Consider the following 23,415-nt stretch of genomic DNA (forward strand, 5'->3'; position numbering starts at 1 on the left):
CTAGGCGGGCGTCAGCCTGGGTCAGCATTTCCTTCACCAGACGGACTGCGGGGTCACTGTCTTGCGTCTCCGCCCAGTTGTAGTGGGGTAAGGGGATGAACGTAGCGGATCGCTGGCCCCTTACACGGTGGGAATACTGGGTAATCCCATGACGGTGAAATGCAGGGAGTTCGATCTCTTCCAATTCTTCTGGATCCTCACCTTCTTCCGGTAGGTTTGGCATCCTGGACAGGGCGTCTGCGTTGGTATTGGAGCGTCCTGCCCGGTATTTGATCGTGAACTCAAAATTGGATAGGCGGGCCATCCATCTCTGCTCCAGGGCACCCAGTCTTGCAGTGTCCAGGTGTGTCAACGGGTTGTTGTCCGTGTACACGGTGAACCTGGATGAGGCAAGGTAATGCTTAAAACGTTCGGTTACTGCCCACACCACTGCCAGGAACTCTAGCTTGAACGAGCTGTAGTTCTCCGGGTTTCTTTCCGTGGGACGCAGTTTTCGGCTGGCGTAAGCAATTACCCGTTCTCTCCCCTGCTGGATCTGGGACAGTACGGCTCCTAGCCCGATGTTGCTTGCGTCCGTGTAGAGGATAAAGGGCTGGCTGTAATCAGGGTACGCCAGGATTTCACCCCCCGTGAGGGCCATCTTCAGCTGGCGGAACGACTCCTCTTCCAGCTTTTCCCATTTGAAGGGTGGCTTCTGGTTTTTGGCCTTCCTGGACTGGCCTATCAGGAGGTCCTGCATAGGAGCTGCCTTCTTGGTAAAACCGGGAATGAATCTTCGGTAGTAGCCTACCAACCCGAGGAACTGCCGCACTTCCTTTATGCTGGATGGGCTTGGCCAGTTCTTAATCACGGTGATCTTGTCAGGGTCGGGAGCCACTCCGTCAGCACTCACCACGTGTCCCAGGTACTGTACCTTTGGCTTCAGTAGATGACACTTCGAGGGTTTTACCTTTAGGCCATAGTTTGCCAGAGCTTCAAACACTTCTGCCAGGTGTTCCAGATGGTCCTCATAGGTCTTGGATTAGACAATGACGTCGTCCAGGTATAGTAGGACCGTCTCGAAGTTCCGGTGTCCCACACAGCACTCCATCAACCGTTGGAAGGTTCCTGGTGCGTTGCAGAGCCCGAACGGCACACAGTTAAATTCGCTGAGTCCCATCGGGGTGGTGAATGCGGTCTTCTCCCGGTCCGTCTCTGCTACAGGAACCTGCCAGTACCCGCTAGTGAGATCCAAAGTAGAGAAGAAGTTAGCAGATTTTAATGCAGCTAAGGACTCTTCTATCCTTGGTAACGGGTACGCATCTTTGTGTGTGATACGGTTGACCTTCCTGTAGTCTACACACATTCTCATGGTGTTGTCTTTCTTTTTCACTAAGACTAGTGGAGCTGCCCAGGGGCTACAGCTGTCCCTAATTACCCCAGCCTCCTTCATGTCTTTTAGCATCCCCTTGGCGTGTTGATAGTGTGCAGGGGGTACGGGTCGGTATCTCTCCTTTATGGGAGGATGGTCTCCCGTGGGGATGTGATGTTCCACCCCCTTTACTCGCCCAAAGTCTAGCGGGTGTTTACTAAACACTCTCTCGTACTCTTGAACCACCCGATAGACTCCCTGTTTTTGGTGTGAGGGAGTGGAGTCAGTACCCAAATGCAGTTGCTGACACCAGTCCTCCATTTGTTTCTTAGAGCCGTTACCTTCCTCTGGTTGAGATGGAGGCAAGGGTTCCATGGCCTGTACAGCATTCTGGTTTATGGTGAACAATTTGGCTAGCGTGGCATACCGGGGCAGGTATACTTCTCTCTCCCCGATATTGATGATGCGGACAGGCACCCTCCCATGGCGTACATCGACCACCCCCCGTGCTGTCAAAATGGTGGGCCTACTGTCTGAGTAGACGGGTTCTACCATTGCTTGGTAGTCTCTACCTCTTAGACCTATAGCTGCCGGCACCAAATCATCATCTCACTTTTCGGGGGCATGGCAATAGGGAACGGGTCACACATTCTCACGCTACCTATCTCACCACCAGATAGTTCCACCTGTTGCCGCTTCATCAGTGCCCGGATCTCTTTCTGGAGCACACGCTGCTGGCTTGAACTGGCGTTCTTGGCAACCTGTTGCAAAATAAGAATCATCTCTGCAAGACAGTTTTCAATTACGTTAGTACCTAGGGTAATTTTTGGGTGACTCTCGCGACGGTCAATGTCCACAATGATAAGTCCTTGTGCCGGCAGTTCAACTTTACCGACCTTGATGGTCATTTCCTTAAATCCTATCTGTGGCACGGGCTGACCATTGCTGGCGATAATGCTCAGGTCGTCATCTGGGTAGCGGGTTATGTCCGAGTCATTCCAGTACTGCTTGAAGAGCACGTACGGGATGGTGGTGACCTGTGACCCGGTGTCTAGTAGGGCACTCATAGGAATGCCATCCAGTACCACAGGCAAGACCGGACGTCCCCCTATGTATTTGTCACGCCAGTTTGATGGGCCTGATGATCTTATGCCTGGGGGTTGGCCCTCTACCCCAGGTTGTGCCCGTTTAAATGACAGTACCTTGCCATATGTCCGGGTTGATTGCAGCGGCGGCAGATGGGTCGTCCGTCCTCGTTGTATCTGTCGCTGGGTCTTCCTCTGGCCGGTGGGGTCCTCCTCAGTCGGCGCCACGGGACGTCCTCCGGTCCGGATGCCAGCTGGATGTTTCCTGGAGAAGAGACCTGTAAAGACTGCATAGTTCTGGTTAGCGCGGCAACGCTCTTAGTCAGCTCTTGGACCTGATGGTGCAGGTCTGTAGCCGGGTTGTTGTTCAAAGCCTGCGCATCAGCTCCCACAGGCCCTGCAGACAAGGGCGCCGTCTCCTGGTGATAAGTGATAGCAGGGCGCCTGTGGGTCACAGCGCCATCTGGTGCCGGTTCTCGGAGCACCCGGATGGCTCTGTCCTTGAACTGTGCAAAGTCCAGGTCAGGGTCCTGTAAGGCCATTGCCCGCAACTGGATTCGGTGGGCATTGCACAGTAGACCCTCAATAAATTGTTCGGTCAACAGCTTGTCTTCATTTCCCACGCTGTCAGTGTCTGCCTGCTTAATGGCTCTCAGGGCCTCTTGTAGGTTTAGAGCATAGTCTCTTATACTTTCATGTGCCTGTTGTTTGCACCCATAAAATCTTAGTTTTATCTCGGCTGAGGTGCGGGTGTCAAACGTGTCTTTCAGCCGGGCTAGTATTTCTCTGACAGTCCTCTTCCTCCCAGGTGGCCAGGACTTTACCTCCCTTTGGGCTGCCCCGATTAACTAGGCCACCAGAATGCTCACTTTTTACTCTTCTGTGAGGGGGTACACCTGGAAGAGGCTATCCAGTCTTTCTCTAAAGTCATTTAAAGTATGTGACTCCCCTGAGTACTGGGGTAGCCAGGCTGCCCCCGGGATATAGGGCATGGTGAATGGCATGACTGCTGCAGCGGTTGCGCTGGCGGTGGCTGTGGCAGTGGAGCTCCCCTCGGTGTCCGACATCCTCTTTCCCCCCTAGTGGACCGTGGCCTACCTTGCGATGCTCTTCTTCCGTAGGCCGCAGCTCCGCAGTCGATCGTCGGAGTTGAGGACCTGGCGTCGCGCTCCGATGACGTCAGCGTCGCTCTTCCTCCCTTCCAGGACCTTGCGCAACGTCAGAGCGTGGGGCGGAGCTTCGGATCTCGCGCGCTTTCGGCGTCCACGCCCCTCTTCTTCCTGCTCGGCGTCCTGAAGATGGCGTCCGATGGCGGGAAGCAGCTGCGGATGGCGGGAAGAAGGCAGAAGACGGCGGGAAATGGTCCAAGATGGCGTCTGATGGCGGGAATCGGCTCCGGATGGCGGGAAACGACTCCGGACCGCGGGAAACTTCACCACAGGTAAGTTCAAAAGTCTTTTTCAGGCACGCAGTACCCGGTGGTTGCGGGCACGAAATCCTGCCGACTACGCCAAAGTTGACGCGCCCCCTGGGCCTGTGCTGTGCAGGGGGATACCCGGAGCCGGATCGCTGGGATACTGGGGGTTGTAGTTCTCCGTGGCAGTGACCCGGTCCGTGCCCAGGGCGGTCAAACCAGTGGCAGTCTTAATGTAATAGCAAATGTCCGACTACGCCACCCGTGGATTGCGGTCAGTGGGGACCGCCGCTGCACTGCAGACCGCTGAGGCTGATGTTGTTTGCGCAGCCAAGTATGGGATAACTCCCCACGGGAGAAGTATTGCCTCAGGGCAGCTAATGTGGATGATGGGAGTGATGGTGTGAGCGTCCCAGTAGTAATGGTGCTGGTGCAGCAAGGAATCACAGAGACGTGTGGTGCAGTTCAGGGTCTTTACTGATGATATAAAGCAGACCCTCCTGGGAGTACTGGTTAGCAGTAGAGGCCTGGTCAGTCTGTGAGCAAGCAGGATCTCCCCTGGCCAGGTGGAGTTGTAGGCCTCCCCGACTATCTGCACTCTTTCCTGGCTACCTTGCTCTATGCGGGTAGAAGTAGCCCACGTCCCTGAGTATACCGTGTGGTGCTCACCCGTATGGCCGGTGACTAGTTCTTCCTTTCCCTGTGTCTGGAACTGCACTGAACTGTCCTAATCCTGCTCCAGACCCAGTTTATAAGGGCAGATTCCTCCCCTCCCAGGTCTGGGTGGGCCGTGTTGCATGTTTAGGGCTCCTGACTAGAGAAACCTCCCACTTGCTCTCAGACATAATATCTCTATTACTGTGGTAACCAGACCCCTGGGGTGCCACACCCCTCCTATTTATATAGGACACGACCCAACTGCACCCCATGCCCCTCTTATTTATATAGGACACGCCCCAACCATACTCTATGCCCCTTCTATTTATATAGGTCACACCCCAACTGTACTCCATGCCCCTCTTATTTATATAGGACACGCCCCAACCATACTCTATGCCCCTTCTATTTATATAGGTCACACCCCAACTGTACTCTATTCCCTTCTTCTCTATATAGGTGACGCCCCAGACATGCTACATGCCCCTCCTATTTATATAGGTCACACCCCAACTGTACTCCATGCCCCTCCTATTTATATAGGACGCACCCCAACCGAACTCCATGCCCCTCCTATTCATATAGGTCACACCCCAACCGTACTCTATGCCCATCCTATTTATGTAGGCCACGCCACAACCATACTCTATGCCCCTCCTATTCATATAGGTCACACTCCAACCGTACTCTATGCCCCTCCTATTTATATAGGACACGCCCCAACCGTACTCTATGCCCCTCCTATTTATGTAGGCTACGCCACAACCATACTCCATGCCCCTCCCATTTATAAAGGTCATGCCCCAACTGTACTCCATGCCCCTCCTATTTATAAAGGTCATGCCCCAACCGTAATCCATGCCCCCCTATTTATATAGGACACACCCCAACTGTACTCCATGCCCCTCCTATTTATATAGGTTACGCCCCAACCATACTCCATGCCCCTCCCATTTATATAGGTCACACCCCAACCGTACTGTATGCCCCTCCTATTTATGTAGGCCACGCCCCAAACATACTCCATGCACCTCCCATTTATATAGGACACGCCACAACTGTACTCCATGCCCCTCCTATTTATATAGGTTACACCCCAACCGTTTTCCATGCCCCTCCCATTTTTATATGACACGCCCCAACTGTACTCCATGCCCCTCTTATTTATATAGGTCACACCCCAACTGTACTCTATGCCCCTCCTATTTATATAGGTCACGCCCCAATCATACTCCATGCCCCTCCTATTTATGACACGTCCCAACCGTACTCCTTGCCCCTCCTATTTATATAGGTCACGCCCCAACTGTACTCCATGCCCCTCTTATTTATATGGGACATGCCCCAGCTGTTCTCCATGCCCCTCCCATATATATAGGACATGCCCCAACCACACTATATGCCCCTCCTATTTATATAGGACACGACCCAACCGCACTGCATGCTCCTCCTATTTATATAGGACACGACCCAACTGTACTCCATGCCCCTCCTATTTATATAGGTTACACCCCAACCGTTTTCCATGCCCCTCCCAATTTTATATGACACGCCCCAACTGTACTCCATGCCCCTCTTATTTATATAGGTCACACCCCAACTGTACTCTATGCCCCTCCTATTTATAAAGGTCACGCCCCAATCATACTCCATGCCCCTCCTATTTATGACACGTCCCAACCGTACTCCTTGCCCCTCCTATTTATATAGGTCACGCCCCAACTGTACTCCATGCCCCTCTTATTTATATGGGACATGCCCCAGCTGTTCTCCATGCCCCTTCCATTTATATAGGACATGCCCCAACCACACTATATGCCCCTCCTATTTATATAGGACACGACCCAACCGCACTGCATGCTCCTCCTATTTATATAGGACACGACCCAACTGTACTCCATGCCCCTCCTATTTATATAGGACACACCCCAACCACACTATATGCCCCTCCTATTTATATAGGACACGACCCAACCGCACTCCATGCCCCTCTTATTTATATAGGACACGCCCCAGCTGTTCTCCATGCCCCTTCCATTTATATAGGACACACCCCAACCACACTATATGCCCCTCCTATTTATATAGGACACGACCCAACCGCACTCCATGCCTCTCCTATTTATATAGGACACGCCCCAACCATACTCCATGCCCCTTCCATTTATATAGGACATACCTCAACCACACTATATGCCCCTCCTATTTATATAGGACACGACCCAACCGTACTCCTTGCCCCTCCTATTTATATAGGACACGACCCAACCATACTCTATGCCCCTCCTATTTATATAGGACACGACCCAACCATACTCTATGCCCCTCCTATTTATATAGGTCACGCCCCAACTGTACTCTATGCCCTTCCTCTCTATATAGGTGACGCCCCAGACATACTACATGCCCCTCCTATTTATATAGGTCACACCCCAACTGTACTCCATGCCCCTCCTATTTATATAGGACGCACCCCAACCTAACTCCATGCCCCTCCCATTTATATAGGTCACGCCCCAACCATACTCTATGCCCCTCCTATTTATATAGGACACATCCCAGCCACACTATATGCTCCTCCTGTTTATATAGGTCACACCCCAGTCACACTATATGCCCCTCCTATTTATGAAGGACACCCCCCAAATTCAGATGCAAAACAAGACCCCCTAAACATATATAGACCCCAGACCAGTTCTTCTAAATACAACCTCGAAACTAGGCCCTCTAAATCCAGACCCAGTGGCATAACTAGAGTCCGATGGGCCCCAGTGCAAAATTTGGACCTGTCTTCGCCCATCCCCCACAAGTTGGTCAGATGTATGGGCCCTTATAGTGTTCTAAATCCTATGAAGGCATATGTGTCCCCCCCCCCATTATTTAGTAATGTCCTCTCTCCTAGACCCCTTCCTGGTACATATGTATATCATACTGGGTTCCTTCCTGGTATACAGTGGAAAGTATTCAGACCCCTTTTCATTTTTCACTCTTTGTTTCATTGCAGCCATTTGGTAAATTCGAAAAAGTTCATTTTTTTCTCATTAAAGTCCACTCTGCACCCCATCTTGACTGAAAAAACTGAAATGTAAAATTTTTTGCAAATTTATTAAAAAAGAAAACCTGAAATATCACATGGTCATAAGTATTCAGACCCTTTTTTCAGACACTCATTTTTAAGTCACATGCTGTCCATTTCCTTGTGATCCTCCTTGAGATGGTTCTCCTCCTTCATTGGAGTCCAGCTGTGTTTAATTAAACTGATAGGACTTGATTTGGAAAGGCACACACCTGTCTATATAAGACCTCACAGCTCACAGTGCATGTCAGACCAAATGAGAATCATGAGCTCAAAGGAACTGCCCAAGGAGCTCAGAGACAGAATTGTGGCAAGGCACAGATCTGGCCAAGGCTACAAAAGAATTTCTGCATTACTCTAGGTTCCTAAGAGCATAGTGGCCTCCATAATCCTTAAATGGTAGAAGTTTGGGACCACCAGAAGTCTTCCTAGACTTGGCAGTCCAGCCAAACTGAGCAATCGTGGGAGAAGAGCCTTGGTGAGAGAGGTAAAAGAAGAACCCCAAGATCACTGTGGCTGAGCTCCAGATAAGCAGTAGGGAGATGGGAGAAAGTTCCACAAAGTCAACTATCACTGCAGCCCTCCACCAATCGGGCCTTTATGGCAGAGTGGCCTGATGGAAGCCTCTCCTCAGTGCAAGACATATGAAAGCCCGCATAGAGTTTGCTCAAAAACACATATAGGACTCCCAGACTATGAGAAATAAGATTCTCTGGTCTGATGAGATGAAGATAGAACTTTTTGGTGATAACTCTAAGCGGTATGTGTGGAGAAAACCAGGCATTGCTCATCACCTGCCCAATACAATCCCAACAGTGAAACATGGCGGTGGCAGCATCATGCTATGGGGGTGTTTTTCAGCTGCAGGGACAGGATGACTGGTTGGAAAGGAAGGAAACATGAATGCGACCAAGTACAGAGATATCCTGGATGAAAACCTCTTTCAGAGTGCTCTGGACCTCAGACTTGGCCGAAGATTCACCTTCCAGCAAGACAATGACCCTTAGCAGACAGCTAAAATAACAAAGGAGTGGCTTCAGAACAACTCTGTGACCATTCTTGACTGGCCCAGCCAGAGCCTAAACCCAATGGAGCATCTCTGGAGAGACCTGAAAATGGCTGTCCACCAACGTTCACCATCCAACCTGACAGAACTGGAGAGGATCTGCAAGGAAGAATGGCAGAGGATCCCCAAATCCAGGGGTGAAAAACATGTTGCATCATTCCCAAGAAGACTCATGGTTGTACTAGCTCAAAAGGGGGCTTCTACTCAATACTGAGCAAAGGGTCTGAATACTTATGACCATGTGATAGTTCAGTTTTTCAATAAACTAAATTTCTACATTTCTGTTTTTTTTTCAGTCAAGATGGGGTGCAGAGTGTACTTTAATGAGAAAAAAGAATGAACTAGTGAAAAATTTAAAGGGGTCTGAATACTTTCTGTACCCACTGTATATGTTCCCACTGTTCCTTTACACAAAAAAACCCAACCATCCTTCTCACCTTCCCCTGGTCCCACGTTGCGCCACATCCTTATCTGTAGCAGGCACAGAGGCCGCCAGCTGACATTGGCTTGCTTGCTATGGGCGACGTATAACGTCACTGCCATGTACCCCCTGCCGATGTCAGCTGCCGGCCTCGGATTGCCTGGCTGTGTGTATTGTGATGCAGGGACTCGGTGGATCTCTGCGCCGCAATACGGATTGTATCGCACATCCAGCAGAAATAGGCGATGTTACGCACCGGCCCAGACCATTTAAAATAATACTGTCTCCAGACCCCCTAAATAAATACAGACCGCAGACAGGACCATTAAAATACAGAACATCAAACCAGACCCCCTAAACATATACAGACCCTGTAAATACAAACCCAGACCACCTAAACTAGTACTGTCTAGGGTCCCTCGAAATAAATACAGACTCCTAAAACTAATACCCCCTAAACATATGCAGACCCTTCCACGTACATATTCCCTCAAATATCCAGACCTAGTCTCAACTCTTCTAATGCAGACCCAAAATCAGACTTCCTAACTAAATACAGACCCCAAACCAATCCCCTAAACTAAAGCTTTCCCCAAGTCAGACCCTCTATAAACAGACATCAGATTCCATAAATACATTACAGTAAAAGGTTTATACACTGTGAGAATTCTCCGTGTTATTATTGGAATGTGCACATTGTAGATTCAGACTGAAGGCAGCAAAACCACAAAGGGTGGAGCGCATATGAAAGCAAGGAGTAAAGAAACACATGTGACACAAGTCAGAATATGTGTTACTCCTTAGATTTCTCACAGTTCGCCCCCCCCCCCCTCTTTACTCTGATGAAAGCTTTACACCCCACCTTGGCATCTCAGCAGCTTCATCAGATCGTCACCGGGAATGACTGCCAATGGACAGGTCGCCTTGTCAGGAGTTCATTTGTAGAATCACCAGTCATCAGAAAGTGTTGGTTCAGAGGTCCATACAGTGTTGATCCCCAAAACCACAACTGTTTTAAGCCAAAACATGGTAAGAACTACTCAACTAGGTACAGAAAACGACCGTCCATCGTTACTGTAAGACATGACGATCAGTTATTCCTGAAAATTGCTAGAACCTTGAAAGTATCCTTAAGTGCAGTCATGAAAACCATCAGTCACTATGCTGAAACTGTCTCTCATTGTGTCCCAGAAAAGGAAAACCGAGAAATACCTCTGCTGCAGAGGATAAGTTCATCAGAGTTTCCAGCTTCCGAAACTACAAACTGACAGCACCGCCGATAACAGCCCTCAAAAATAATGCACAGACATCAAGTAGAAGACATATCTTAACATCACATGTTTGGCAAAGACTACAAGAAGTGGTCTTCATGGTCAAATTGCTGCAAAGAAGTCACAAACTGAGGACCGTAAACAACAAGAGACTTATATAGACCGAAAAACACAAGGACCAGACATCAGATCAGTGGAATCTGTTCTGTGCTCTGATGAGACAATGTTTGAGTTTTTGTACTAACCATAATGTCTTTGTAAGATGCAGAAAAGGCGAGCGGAAAGTTTCTACTTGTCTGGTCTGGTGCTGGGAACTCCTTCACTCCTTCAATGCTGGCGCCTTCCAGGTGATGACCTGATGAAGCTACGGAGAGATGCCAAGGGGGATGAAAAGCCGCCATCAAAGTAATGGGGGGGGTGTACTCTGAAGAATAACACATATTCTGGCTTGTGTCGCATGTGTTTCTTAAACTCCTTCTTGACTCGTTTCAGTCTAAATCTACAATGTGCACATTCCAATAAGAACAAGGAAAACCATCACAGCAACAGGGGTGTCCAAACTTTTTGACTAGAGAATATAGACCCCCTAAATAAACACATACTGTGGAGATATAAGAAGAACAACCCCCCTAAGGGAGGGAAGCACAAATAAAAGAAAAATAAGGTCCTCGTTTTCTGCTCTATGGCGACGACACACATTGCATGTACATAACCCCTTATTCTTAAATTAAAAAAAAAATAGAAAATGAACATATATCAGCTCCAGTATGTAACATTAATACATTCTCATGTATGCCAGAAAAAAAGTGGGTAAGAAGGGGTTTCAAAAAAAAAATCTCCATTACAGGTCATAGAAGGATTATGTATATGGGTGATGCATTGTTTATACACTGTCTTCTTCTACACAGATATGTCTACGACTACCTCGGTGAGAATCATGATAATATAAAGAAAGAACTGGTGGCCACTATTGCCACGTTCATAGTCACTACTCTGTGGCTTGGCCCATGTGAAATCGTCTATATCTGGTCTGTCTGCAACTGCTTTGGTCTGAATTTTGAGCTTTGGGTACAGAAGTTTTTTGAGCTGGAACCATTTGCAAGCATAGAGGTAATTTATAGCATTGGGTTACTGCCATAAAATTACATTCAAACAATTCTACCCCTATGTCCAAGAACATGACTACTATAATACCGCCCCTATGTACAAGAATATAACTACTATAATACTGTTCCTATGTACAAGAATATAACTACTATAATACTACCCTCTATATACAAGAATATATCTACTATAATACTGCCCCCTATGTACAAGAATATAACTACTATAATACTGCCCCTATGTACAAGAATATAACTACTATAATACTGCTCCCTATGTACAAGAATATAACTACTATAATACTGCCCCCTATGTACAAGAATATAACTACTATAATACTGCTCCTATGTACAAGAATATAAGTACTATAATACTGCCCCTATGTACAAGAATATAACTACTATAACACTGCCCCCTATGTACAAGAATATAACTACTATAATACTGCCCCCTATGTACAAGAATATAACTACTATAATACTACCCCCTATATACAAGAATATAACTACTATAATACTGCTCCTATGTACAAAAATATAACTACTATAATACTGCTCCTATGTCCAAGAATATGACTACTATAATACCGCCCCTATGTACAAGAATGTAACTACTATAATACTGCCCCTATGTACAAGAATATAACTACTATAATACTGCCCCCTATGTACAAGAATATAACTACTATAATACTGCTCCCTATGTACAAGAATATAACGACTATAATACTTCCTCTATATACAAGAATATAACTACTATAAGACTGCCCCCTATGTACAAGAATATAACTACTATAATACTGCCCATATGTACAAGAATATAACTACTATAATACTGCCCCCTATATGCAAGAATATAACTACTATAATACTGCTCCTATGTACAAGAATATAACTACTATAATACTGCTCCTATGTACAAGAATATAACTACTATAAGACTGCCCCTATATACAAGAATATAACTACTATAATACTGCCCCTATGTACAAGAATATAACTACTATAATACTGCCCATATGTACAAGAATATAACTACTATAATACTGCCCCCTATACACAAGAATATAACTACTATAATACTGCTCCTATGTACAAGAATATAACTACTATAATACTGCTCCTATGTACAAGAATATAACTACTATAATACTGCCCCCTATGTACAAGAATATAATTACTATAATACTGCTCCTATATACAAGAATATATCTACTATAATACTGACCCCTATGTACAAGAATATAACTACTATAATACTGTCCCTATGTACAAGAATATAACTACTATAATACTGCTCCTATATACAAGAATATAACTACTATAATACTGCCCTCTATGTACAAGAATATAACTACTATAATACTGCTCCTATGTACAAGAATATAACTACTATAATACTGCTCCTATGTCCAAGAATATGACTACTATAATACCGCCCCTATGTACAAGAATGTAAGTACTATAATACTGCCCCTATGTACAAGAATATAACTACTATAATACTGCCCCCTATGTACAAGAATATAACTACTATAATACTGCTCCCTATGTACAAGAATATAACGACTATAATACTTCCTCTATATACAAGAATATAACTACTATAAGACTGCCCCCTATGTACAAGAATATAACTACTATAATACTGCCCATATGTACAAGAATATAACTACTATAATACTGCCCCCTATATGCAAGAATATAACTACTATAATACTGCTCCTATGTACAAGAATATAACTACTATAATACTGCTCCTATGTACAAGAATATAACTACTATAAGACTTCCCCCTATATACAAGAATATAACTACTATAATACTGCCCCTATGTACAAGAATATAACTACTATAATACTGCCCATATGTACAAGAATATAACTACTATAATACTGCCCCCTATACACAAGAATATAACTACTATAATACTGCTCCTATGTACAAGAATATAACTACTATAATACTGCTCCTATGTACAAGAATATAACTACTATAATACTGCCCCCTATGTACAAGAATATAACTACTATAATACTGCTCCTATATACAAGAATATATCTACTATAATACTGACCCCTATGTACAAGAATATAACTACTATAATACTGTCCCTATGTACAAGAATATAACTACTATAATACTGCTCCTATATACAAGAATATAACTACTATAATACTGCCCCCTATGTACAAGAATATAACTACTATAATACTGTCCCTATGTACAAGAATATAACTACTATAATACTGCTCCTATATACAAGAATATAACTACTATAATACTGCCCCCTATGTACAAGAATATAACTACTATAATACTGCTCCTATGTACAAGAATATAACTACTATAATACTGCTCCTATATACAAGAATATAACTACTATAATACTGCCCCCTATGTACAAGAATATAACTACTATAATACTGCCCCCTATGTACAAGAATATAACTACTATAATACTGCCCCCTATGTACAAGAATATAACTACTATAATACTGTCCCTATGTACAAGAATATAACTACTATAATACTGCCCCCTATGTACAAGAATATAACTACTATAATACTGCCCCCTATGTACAAGAATATAACTACTATAATACTGCTCCTATGTACAAGAATATAACTACTATAATACTGCCCCCTATGTACAAGAATATAACTGCTATAATACTGCCCCCTATGTACAAGAATATAACTACTATAATACTGCTCCTATGTACAAGAATATAACTACTATAATACTACTCCTATGTACAAGAATATAACTACTATAATACTGCTCCTATGTACAAGAATATAACTACTATAATACTGCCCCCTATGTACAAGAATATAACTACTATAATACTGCCCCCTATGTACAAGAATATAACTACTATAATACTGCCCCCTATGTACAAGAATATAACTACTATAATACTGCTCCTATGTACAAGAATATAACTACTATAATACTGCCCCCTATGTACAAGAATATAACTACTATAATACTGCCCCCTATGTACAAGAATATAACTACTATAATACTGTCCCTATGTACAAGAATATAACTACTATAATACTGCCCCCTATGTGCAAGAATATAACTACTATAATACTGCCGCTATGTACAAGAATATAACTACTATAATACTGCTCCTATGTACAAGAATATAACTACTATAATACTGCCCCCTATGTACAAGAATATAACTACTATAATACTGCCCCCTATGTACAAGAATATAACTACTATAATACTGCCCACTATGTGCAAGAATATAACTACTATAATACTGCTCCTATGTACAAGAATATAACTACTATAATACTGCCCCTGTGTACAAGAATATAACTGCCCCTATGTACAAGAATATAACTGCTATAATACTGCTCCTATGTACAAGAATATAACTACTATAATACTGCCGCTATGTACAAGAATATAACTACTATAATACTGCCCCCTATGTACAAGAATATAACTACTATAATACTGCTCCTATATACAAGAATATATCTACTATAATACTGACCCCTATGTACAAGAATATAACTACTATAATACTGTCCCTATGTACAAGAATATAACTACTATAATACTGCTCCTATATACAAGAATATAACTACTATAATACTGCCCCCTATGTACAAGAATATAACTACTATAATACTGCTCCTATGTACAAGAATATAACTACTATAATACTGCTCCTATATACAAGAATATAACTACTATAATACTGCCCCCTATGTACAAGAATATAACTACTATAATACTGCTCCCTATGTACAAGAATATAACTACTATAATACTGCCCCCTATGTACAAGAATATAACTACTATAATACTGTCCCTATGTACAAGAATATAACTACTATAATACTGCCCCCTATGTACAAGAATATAACTACTATAATACTGCCCCCTATGTACAAGAATATAACTACTATAATACTGCTCCTATGTACAAGAATATAACTACTATAATACTGCCCCCTATGTACAAGAATATAACTGCTATAATACTGCCCCCTATGTACAAGAATATAACTACTATAATACTGCTCCTATGTACAAGAATATAACTACTATAATACTACTCCTATGTACAAGAATATAACTACTATAATACTGCTCCTATGTACAAGAATATAACTACTATAATACTGCCCCCTATGTACAAGAATATAACTACTATAATACTGCCCCCTATGTACAAGAATATAACTACTATAATACTGCCCACTATGTGCAAGAATATAACTACTATAATACTGCTCCTATGTACAAGAATATAACTACTATAATACTGCCCCTGTGTACAAGAATATAACTGCCCCTATGTACAAGAATATAACTGCTATAATACTGCTCCTATGTACAAGAATATAACTACTATAATACTGCCGCTATGTACAAGAATATAACTACTATAATACTGCCCCCTATGTACAAGAATATAGCTACTATAATACTGCCCCCTATGTGCAAGAATATAACTACTATAATACTGCTCCTATGTACAAGAATATAACTACTATAATACTGCCCCTGTGTACAAGAATATAACTGCCCCTATGTACAAGAATATAACTGCTATAATACTGCTCCTATGTACAAGAATATAACTGCTATAATACTGCTCCTATGTACAAGAATATAACTGCTATAATACTGCTCCTATGTACAAGAATATATCTACTATAATACTGCCCCCTATGTACAAGAATATAACTACTATAATTCTGTCCCCTATGTGCAAGAATATAACTACTATAATACTGCCCCCTATGTACAAGAATATAACTGCTATAATACTGCTCCTATGTACAAGAATATATCTACTATAATACTGCCCCCTATGTACAAGAATATAACTACTATAATTCTGCCCCCTATGTGCAAGAATATAACTACTATAATACTGCCGCTATGTACAAGAATATAACTACTATAATACTGCTCCTATGTACAAGAATATAACTACTATAATACTGCCCCCTATGTACAAGAATATAACTACTATAATACTGCCCCCTATGTGCAAGAATATAACTACTATAATACTGCTCCTATGTACAAGAATATAACTACTATAATACTGCCCCTGTGTACAAGAATATAACTGCCCCTATGTACAAGAATATAACTACTATAATACTGCTCCCTATGTACAAGAATATAACGACTATAATACTGCCCCCTATGTACAAGAATATAACTACTATAATACTGCCCTTATGTACAAGAATATAACTACTATAATACTGCTCCTATGTACAAGAATATAACTACTATATTACTGCCCCTATGTACAAGAATATAACTGCTATAATACTGCTCCTATGTACAAGAATATAACTACTATAATACTGCTCCTATGTACAAGAATATAACTACTATAATACTGCTCCCTATGTACAAGAATATAACTACTATAATACTGCTCCTATGTACAAGAATATAACTACTATAATACTGCCTCCTATGTACAAGAATATAACTACTATAATACTGCCCCCTATGTACAAGAGTATAACTACTATAATACTGCCCCCTATGTACAAGAATATAACTACTATAAAACTGCCCCTATGTACAAGAATATAACTACTATAATGCTGCTCCTATCTACAAGAATATAACTACTATAGTACTGCTCCTATGTACAAGAATATAACTACTATAATGCTGCTCCTATCTACAAGAATATAACTACTATAATACTGCTCCTATGTACAAGAATATAACTACTATAATACTGCCCCTGTGTACAAGAATATAACTGCCCCTATGTACAAGAATATAACTACTATAATACTGCTCCTATGTACAAGAATATAACTACTATAATGCTGCTCCTATCTACAAGAATATAACTACTATAATACTGCTCCTATGTACAAGAATATAACTACTATAATACTGCTCCTTTGTACAAGAATATAACTACTATAATACTGCCCCCTATGTACAAGAATATAACTACTATAATACTGCTCCCTATGTACAAGAATATAACTACTATAATACTGTCCCCTATGTACAAGAATATAACTACTATAATACTGCCCCCAATGTACAAGAATATAACTACTATATTACTGCTCCCTATGTACAAGAATATAACTACTATAATACTGTCCCCTATGTACAAGAATATAACTACTATAATACTGCCTCCTATGTACAAGAATATAACTACTATAATACTGCCCCCTATGTACAAGAATATAACTACTATAATACTGTCCCCTATGTACAAGAATATAACTACTATAATACTGTCCCCTATGTACAAGAATATAACTACTATAATACTGCTCCCTATGTACAAGAATATAACTACTATAATACTGTCCCCTATGTACAAGAATATAACTACTATAATACTGCCTCCTATGTACAAGAATATAAATACTATAATACTGCCCCTGTGTACAAGAATATAACTACTATAATACTGCTCCTATGTACAAGAATATAACTACTATATTACTGCCCCTATGTACAAGAATATAACTGCTATAATACTGCTCCTATGTACAAGAATATAACTACTATAATACTGCTCCTATGTACAAGAATATAACTACTATAATACTGCTCCCTATGTACAAGAATATAACTACTATAATACTGCTCCTATGTACAAGAATATAACTACTATAATACTGCCTCCTATGTACAAGAATATAACTACTATAATACTGCCCCCTATGTACAAGAGTATAACTACTATAATACTGCCCCCTATGTACAAGAATATAACTACTATAAAACTGCCCCTATGTACAAGAATATAACTACTATAATGCTGCTCCTATCTACAAGAATATAACTACTATAATACTGCTCCTATGTACAAGAATATAACTACTATAATGCTGCTCCTATCTACAAGAATATAACTACTATAATACTGCTCCTATGTACAAGAATATAACTACTATAATACTGCCCCTGTGTACAAGAATATAACTGCCCCTATGTACAAGAATATAACTACTATAATACTGCTCCTATGTACAAGAATATAACTACTATAATGCTGCTCCTATCTACAAGAATATAACTACTATAATACTGCTCCTATGTACAAGAATATAACTACTATAATACTGCTCCTATGTACAAGAATATAACTACTATAATACTGCCCCCTATGTACAAGAATATAACTACTATAATACTGCTCCCTATGTACAAGAATATAACTACTATAATACTGTCCCCTATGTACAAGAATATAACTACTATAATACTGCCCCCAATGTACAAGAATATAACTACTATATTACTGCTCCCTATGTACAAGAATATAACTACTATAATACTGTCCCCTATGTACAAGAATATAACTACTATAATACTGCCTCCTATGTACAAGAATATAACTACTATAATACTGCCCCCTATGTACAAGAATATAACTACTATAATACTGTCCCCTATGTACAAGAATATAACTACTATAATACTGTCCCCTATGTACAAGAATATAACTACTATAATACTGCTCCCTATGTACAAGAATATAACTACTATAATACTGTCCCCTATGTACAAGAATATAACTACTATAATACTGCCTCCTATGTACAAGAATATAAATACTATAATACTGCCCCTGTGTACAAGAATATAACTACTATAATACTGCTCCTATGTACAAGAATATATCTACTATAGTACTTCCCCTATGTACAAGAATATAACTACTATAATACTGCCCCCTATGTACAAGAATATAACTACTATAATACTGCTCCTATGTACAAGAATATAACTACTATAATACTGCCCCTATGTACAAGAATATAACTACTATAATACTGCTCCCATGTACAAGAATATAACTACTATAATACTGCCCCTATGTACAAGAATATAACTACTATAATACTGCCCCTATGTACAAGAATATAACTACTATAATACTGCCCCCTATGTACAAGAATATAACTACTATAATACTGCTCCTATGTACAAGAATATAACTACTATAATACTGCCCCTATGTACAAGAATATAACTACTATAATACTGCTCCCATGTGCAAGAATATAACTACTATAATACTGCCCCTATGTACAAGAATATAACTACTATAATACTGCCCCTATGTACAAGAATATAACTACTATAATACTGCTCCTATGTACAAGAATATAACTACTGTAATACTGTCCCTATGTACAAGATTATAACTACTATAATACTGCTCCTATGTACAAGAATATAACTACTATAATACTGTCCCCTATGTACAAGAATATAACTACTATAATACTGCTCCCTATGTACAAGAATATAACTACTATAATACTGTCCCCTATGTACAAGAATATAACTACTATAATACTGCCTCCTATGTACAAGAATATAACTACTATAATACTGCCCCTATGTACAAGAATATAACTACTATAATACTGCTCCCATGTACAAGAATATAACTACTATAATACTGCCCCTATGTACAAGAATATAACTGCTATAATACTGCCCCTATGTACAAGAATATAACTGCTATAATACTGCTCCCATGTACAAGAATATAACTACTATAATACTGCCCCTATGTACAAGAATATAACTACTATAATACTGCTCCCATGTACAAGAATATAACTACTATAATACTGTCCCCTATGTACAAGAATATAACTACTATAATACTGCCTCCTATGTACAAGAATATAACTACTATAATACTGCCCCTATGTACAAGAATATAACTACTATAATACTGCTCCTATGTACAAGAATATAACTACTATAATACTGCCCCTATGTACAAGAATATAACTGCTATAATCCTGCTTGCTGACGGTTTCCAGCTCTGTATTTGTCTTATATTACATAGTAGATTTCAGCAGTTGATGTGAGAACAGTTTGGAGATATAGAACTTTATGACTGACGGTAATTTCCGGTAACTTATATTATGTCCGCTGTCTTATTAGGCGAAGCTGCCGGAGTCGATGTCTAGGAGAATCAGAGGCTTTTTTGGGGCTGCGAACTTCTGGGCTATTATATTGTACAACATCTTAGCTCTGAACAGTCTGGATTTCGCTCTGCTGGTGGCTAAGAGGATTCTGATCACAGGTGAGTGACGGGTGTATTTATACATGGTAGCGTCTGTATATATGGCAGCTGGTCACTGTATGTCCGACTCTCGCAAGGGGGAAACGTCACCGTTATATTTAGTATTATATGAATTATGAGCCTATAATACATGGAGTACTCAATATTTTTTCCGTTGATCCAGATTAAGGCTTCCCTCTATGGTGTCTAGACGCCTTTCATAAGAAAACCCCTTTAATATTGCACAATGCGTTTAGTAATTTTACTATTTGGACACTAGATGGCAGCAAAGTTCAAGCCAATTTTAACCTACACTGAAATCCTTATACAGAAGTCGTTCTCCACAACTCGGGGGGGTCGGCACCACCTCCGCGCCCCCTATAGCTGCACCTGCTAATCTGATATTCAGCTTATCGTCACTATATAATCATTCTGTCCTTACTGTGATGAAAATCATCTTTCCACATCCCGACTTCCTCCTGAGACAATCTGAAAAGGCAGCGCTGTAGTGTAAAGCATGGACTAGACAGGGACTGAAATTCAGAGCTGAGATTTAAAAACACACTGGTCCATCCTGCCCCCTCCACTTCTCCAGATCGGGGGTCACTATGGCTCCGCGACAGTTGTTAACGGTATCTGTGTCCGGAGGATGCGAATACTATGAAACGGGTTGCGGCCCCCTGCAGGACCGGCCCACCTGTTATTGGCCAGATGAGCAGTCCGGCCCTGGTGCAGAGCATCCTATGGGGACTAACCTGGACTCACTGGTCATAACTATGCCGTTATGTTACACAACTGCAGTGCAAAGCATGGAGGATGGAAGTTGGGCTGAATTTCAGAATTTCTCAAATAACTGGTCATATTTGTTTGCTAATGGAGTAAAGCTGCAGTGTAAAGCATGGGGGATATAGTGCAGCAGCCTGAGATTCTTAGGAGACAGGCGGTGTTTTCTTTGACTACCGTAGACTCCTATAGACAGTGCCTACTTTGTGCTGGAACGTGTTGCATGCCCTCCAACGCTTGTGAAGCCTGAAGACCCCCACAGCAGTGTTTGGGGGGGATGAGGTAGAAATGACCCCTGACGCCCTGCATCTCCTCTGCTTCCAGGCTTCCCGGTCAGCACGCTGTCCATCCTATTTGTGACGTACTGCGGAGTTCAGCTCATCAAGGAGAGGGAGCGCGTCCTGGCCATAGAGGAGGAGAGGAACGAGAAGCTGAAAGCCGCCTGACCCCAGATCCAAAGACCCCCCGGATCCCGACACCCCCGTAGATCAGCGCTGCAGGACGCTCCCTGTGCAGGAGCCGCAAACCTCAGCCCAGAACCAATAAATATTTTATATAAGGACGAATTCTGTTACTTTGTATCAAGATGTGTAATCATTTAAAGGGCCGGCGTCCAGACTTATCTTCATCATCACATGCAACTTTGTATTTCAGTTTTTCATTATGTTGAAGATCTCTGTTTGCTGTCATTGAATGAAACTATTGTTTATCCGAGGCTAGAAACCCTTCCTGACCTAATACTTGTCACTGCTGAGGGTTTGCTACAGTTGTGTCCAGTCCAGACAATCCTTTCAGTACACTATCAGGATAATGCTGCTAGATGTCTAGATTGGATGCAAGTGTAACAAATCCTCTGCTGTAATAAGTATTAGGTCTGTGCAGGTTTTTAGCCTCTAGATGTGAACAGGAATGTTCTCGTACACTGACAGCAAGCAGATTTGTGGAACTGAAATGTGAAGTATTTTATACAAACAACCTGGAATCCCTGTGATTATTGCGTCTGTAGGATGTTTTTCCGGATTATTGGACTCAGTCCCACAATCCGCCCTACAGGTAGTGATGGAGCGTCATGGACAGAGGTTGTCAGCGGACAGTGTGCGGGATTAGAGACAACTCAGATCCCGGCCGTTTAACTGTTTATATGCTGCAGTCATGAGAGACCGCAGCATCTAAGCGGTCTGATAAAAAAATGGAGCTGATGCTGTACCCCATGACCACCGTGCCCCCAACAATGCAATTGGTGGTTGCTCTGGCAGTCAGGGGTCTTACAATGACCCCCAAGTCTGCCATCTTACTTCACTCATTAGGCCCCACTGATGGCATAAAGCTCTGCAATACAAAACCAGAGCAATAAAAAACACAAAAAGTGCAAATAATTAGTATTACCGCTTCCATAACGAGCTGAATTTTTAAAAATGAAACATTATCAATCCTGAAATGACCCAAAAAAAAAATCATAATTGAGGTTGTTTTGCGCACTCCGGCAAAAAAATTGCCGCATTCTGCGAGTGGCCGTGTATAACAGAGGAGAATGCAATGCATGTCAATGGGTGCGACAAAAAAATCACACTGCGCGCGGATCATGCGTGTACTGTCCAATTTTTACGCACCCATCTCATTGGAAACCCGACATTACATCAGCCGAGTACAGTAAATTCACAGCCCGAGCCGTAAGAATTGAATAGATAGATAGATACAGTCGTGTGAAAAAGTGTTTGCCCCCTTCCTGATTTCTTATTGTTTTGCACGTTTGTCACTTAAATGTTTCAGATCACAGAACACATGTAAATATTAGACAAAGAAAATAATAATAAGTAACACAAAATACAGTTTTTAAATGAAGGTCTTTATTATTAAGGGAAAAAGAAATCCAAACCTACAGGGTCCTGTGTGATAAAGTGATTGCCCCCCTCCCTCCTTAAAACATAAATTAACTGGTGAAAACATGGAACAGTGGTGAACCTTCACAGACCCCAGCCGCCCCTGAAATTGTGCATCCATTAGATGCTCCAATTCTGGTGCTTAGCCTCGGTTCTTCCCACTTGCCCTGGTGCGTTGGCTTACTGGGGTGGCTGATGGCTGTTGTTATTAGTCTGGGAGGTGGCCAATAT

General features: G+C 41.9%; 1 protein-coding gene across 1 annotated transcript in view; it reads left to right on the forward strand.

The window, feature by feature from the left end:
* Positions 1-21,878, forward strand: part of HHATL (hedgehog acyltransferase like) — a 63,574-nt gene extending 41,696 nt beyond the window's left edge. Inside the window, exons 10-12 of the mRNA XM_073677228.1 lie at positions 11,250-11,451; positions 20,401-20,542; positions 21,629-21,878. Of these exons, the coding sequence (XP_073533329.1) occupies positions 11,250-11,451; positions 20,401-20,542; positions 21,629-21,750 (466 nt within the window). The 3' untranslated portion in view covers positions 21,751-21,878. The remainder of the gene's footprint in view (positions 1-11,249; positions 11,452-20,400; positions 20,543-21,628) is intronic.
* The last annotated feature ends 1,537 nt before the right edge of the window (positions 21,879-23,415 follow it).

The sequence above is a fragment of the Phyllobates terribilis genome, unplaced genomic scaffold (genome assembly GCF_046119375.1).
Source record: "Phyllobates terribilis strain yellow unplaced genomic scaffold, ASM4611937v1 Scaffold_4__5_contigs__length_816908805, whole genome shotgun sequence".
Taxonomy (NCBI): domain Eukaryota; kingdom Metazoa; phylum Chordata; class Amphibia; order Anura; family Dendrobatidae; genus Phyllobates; species Phyllobates terribilis.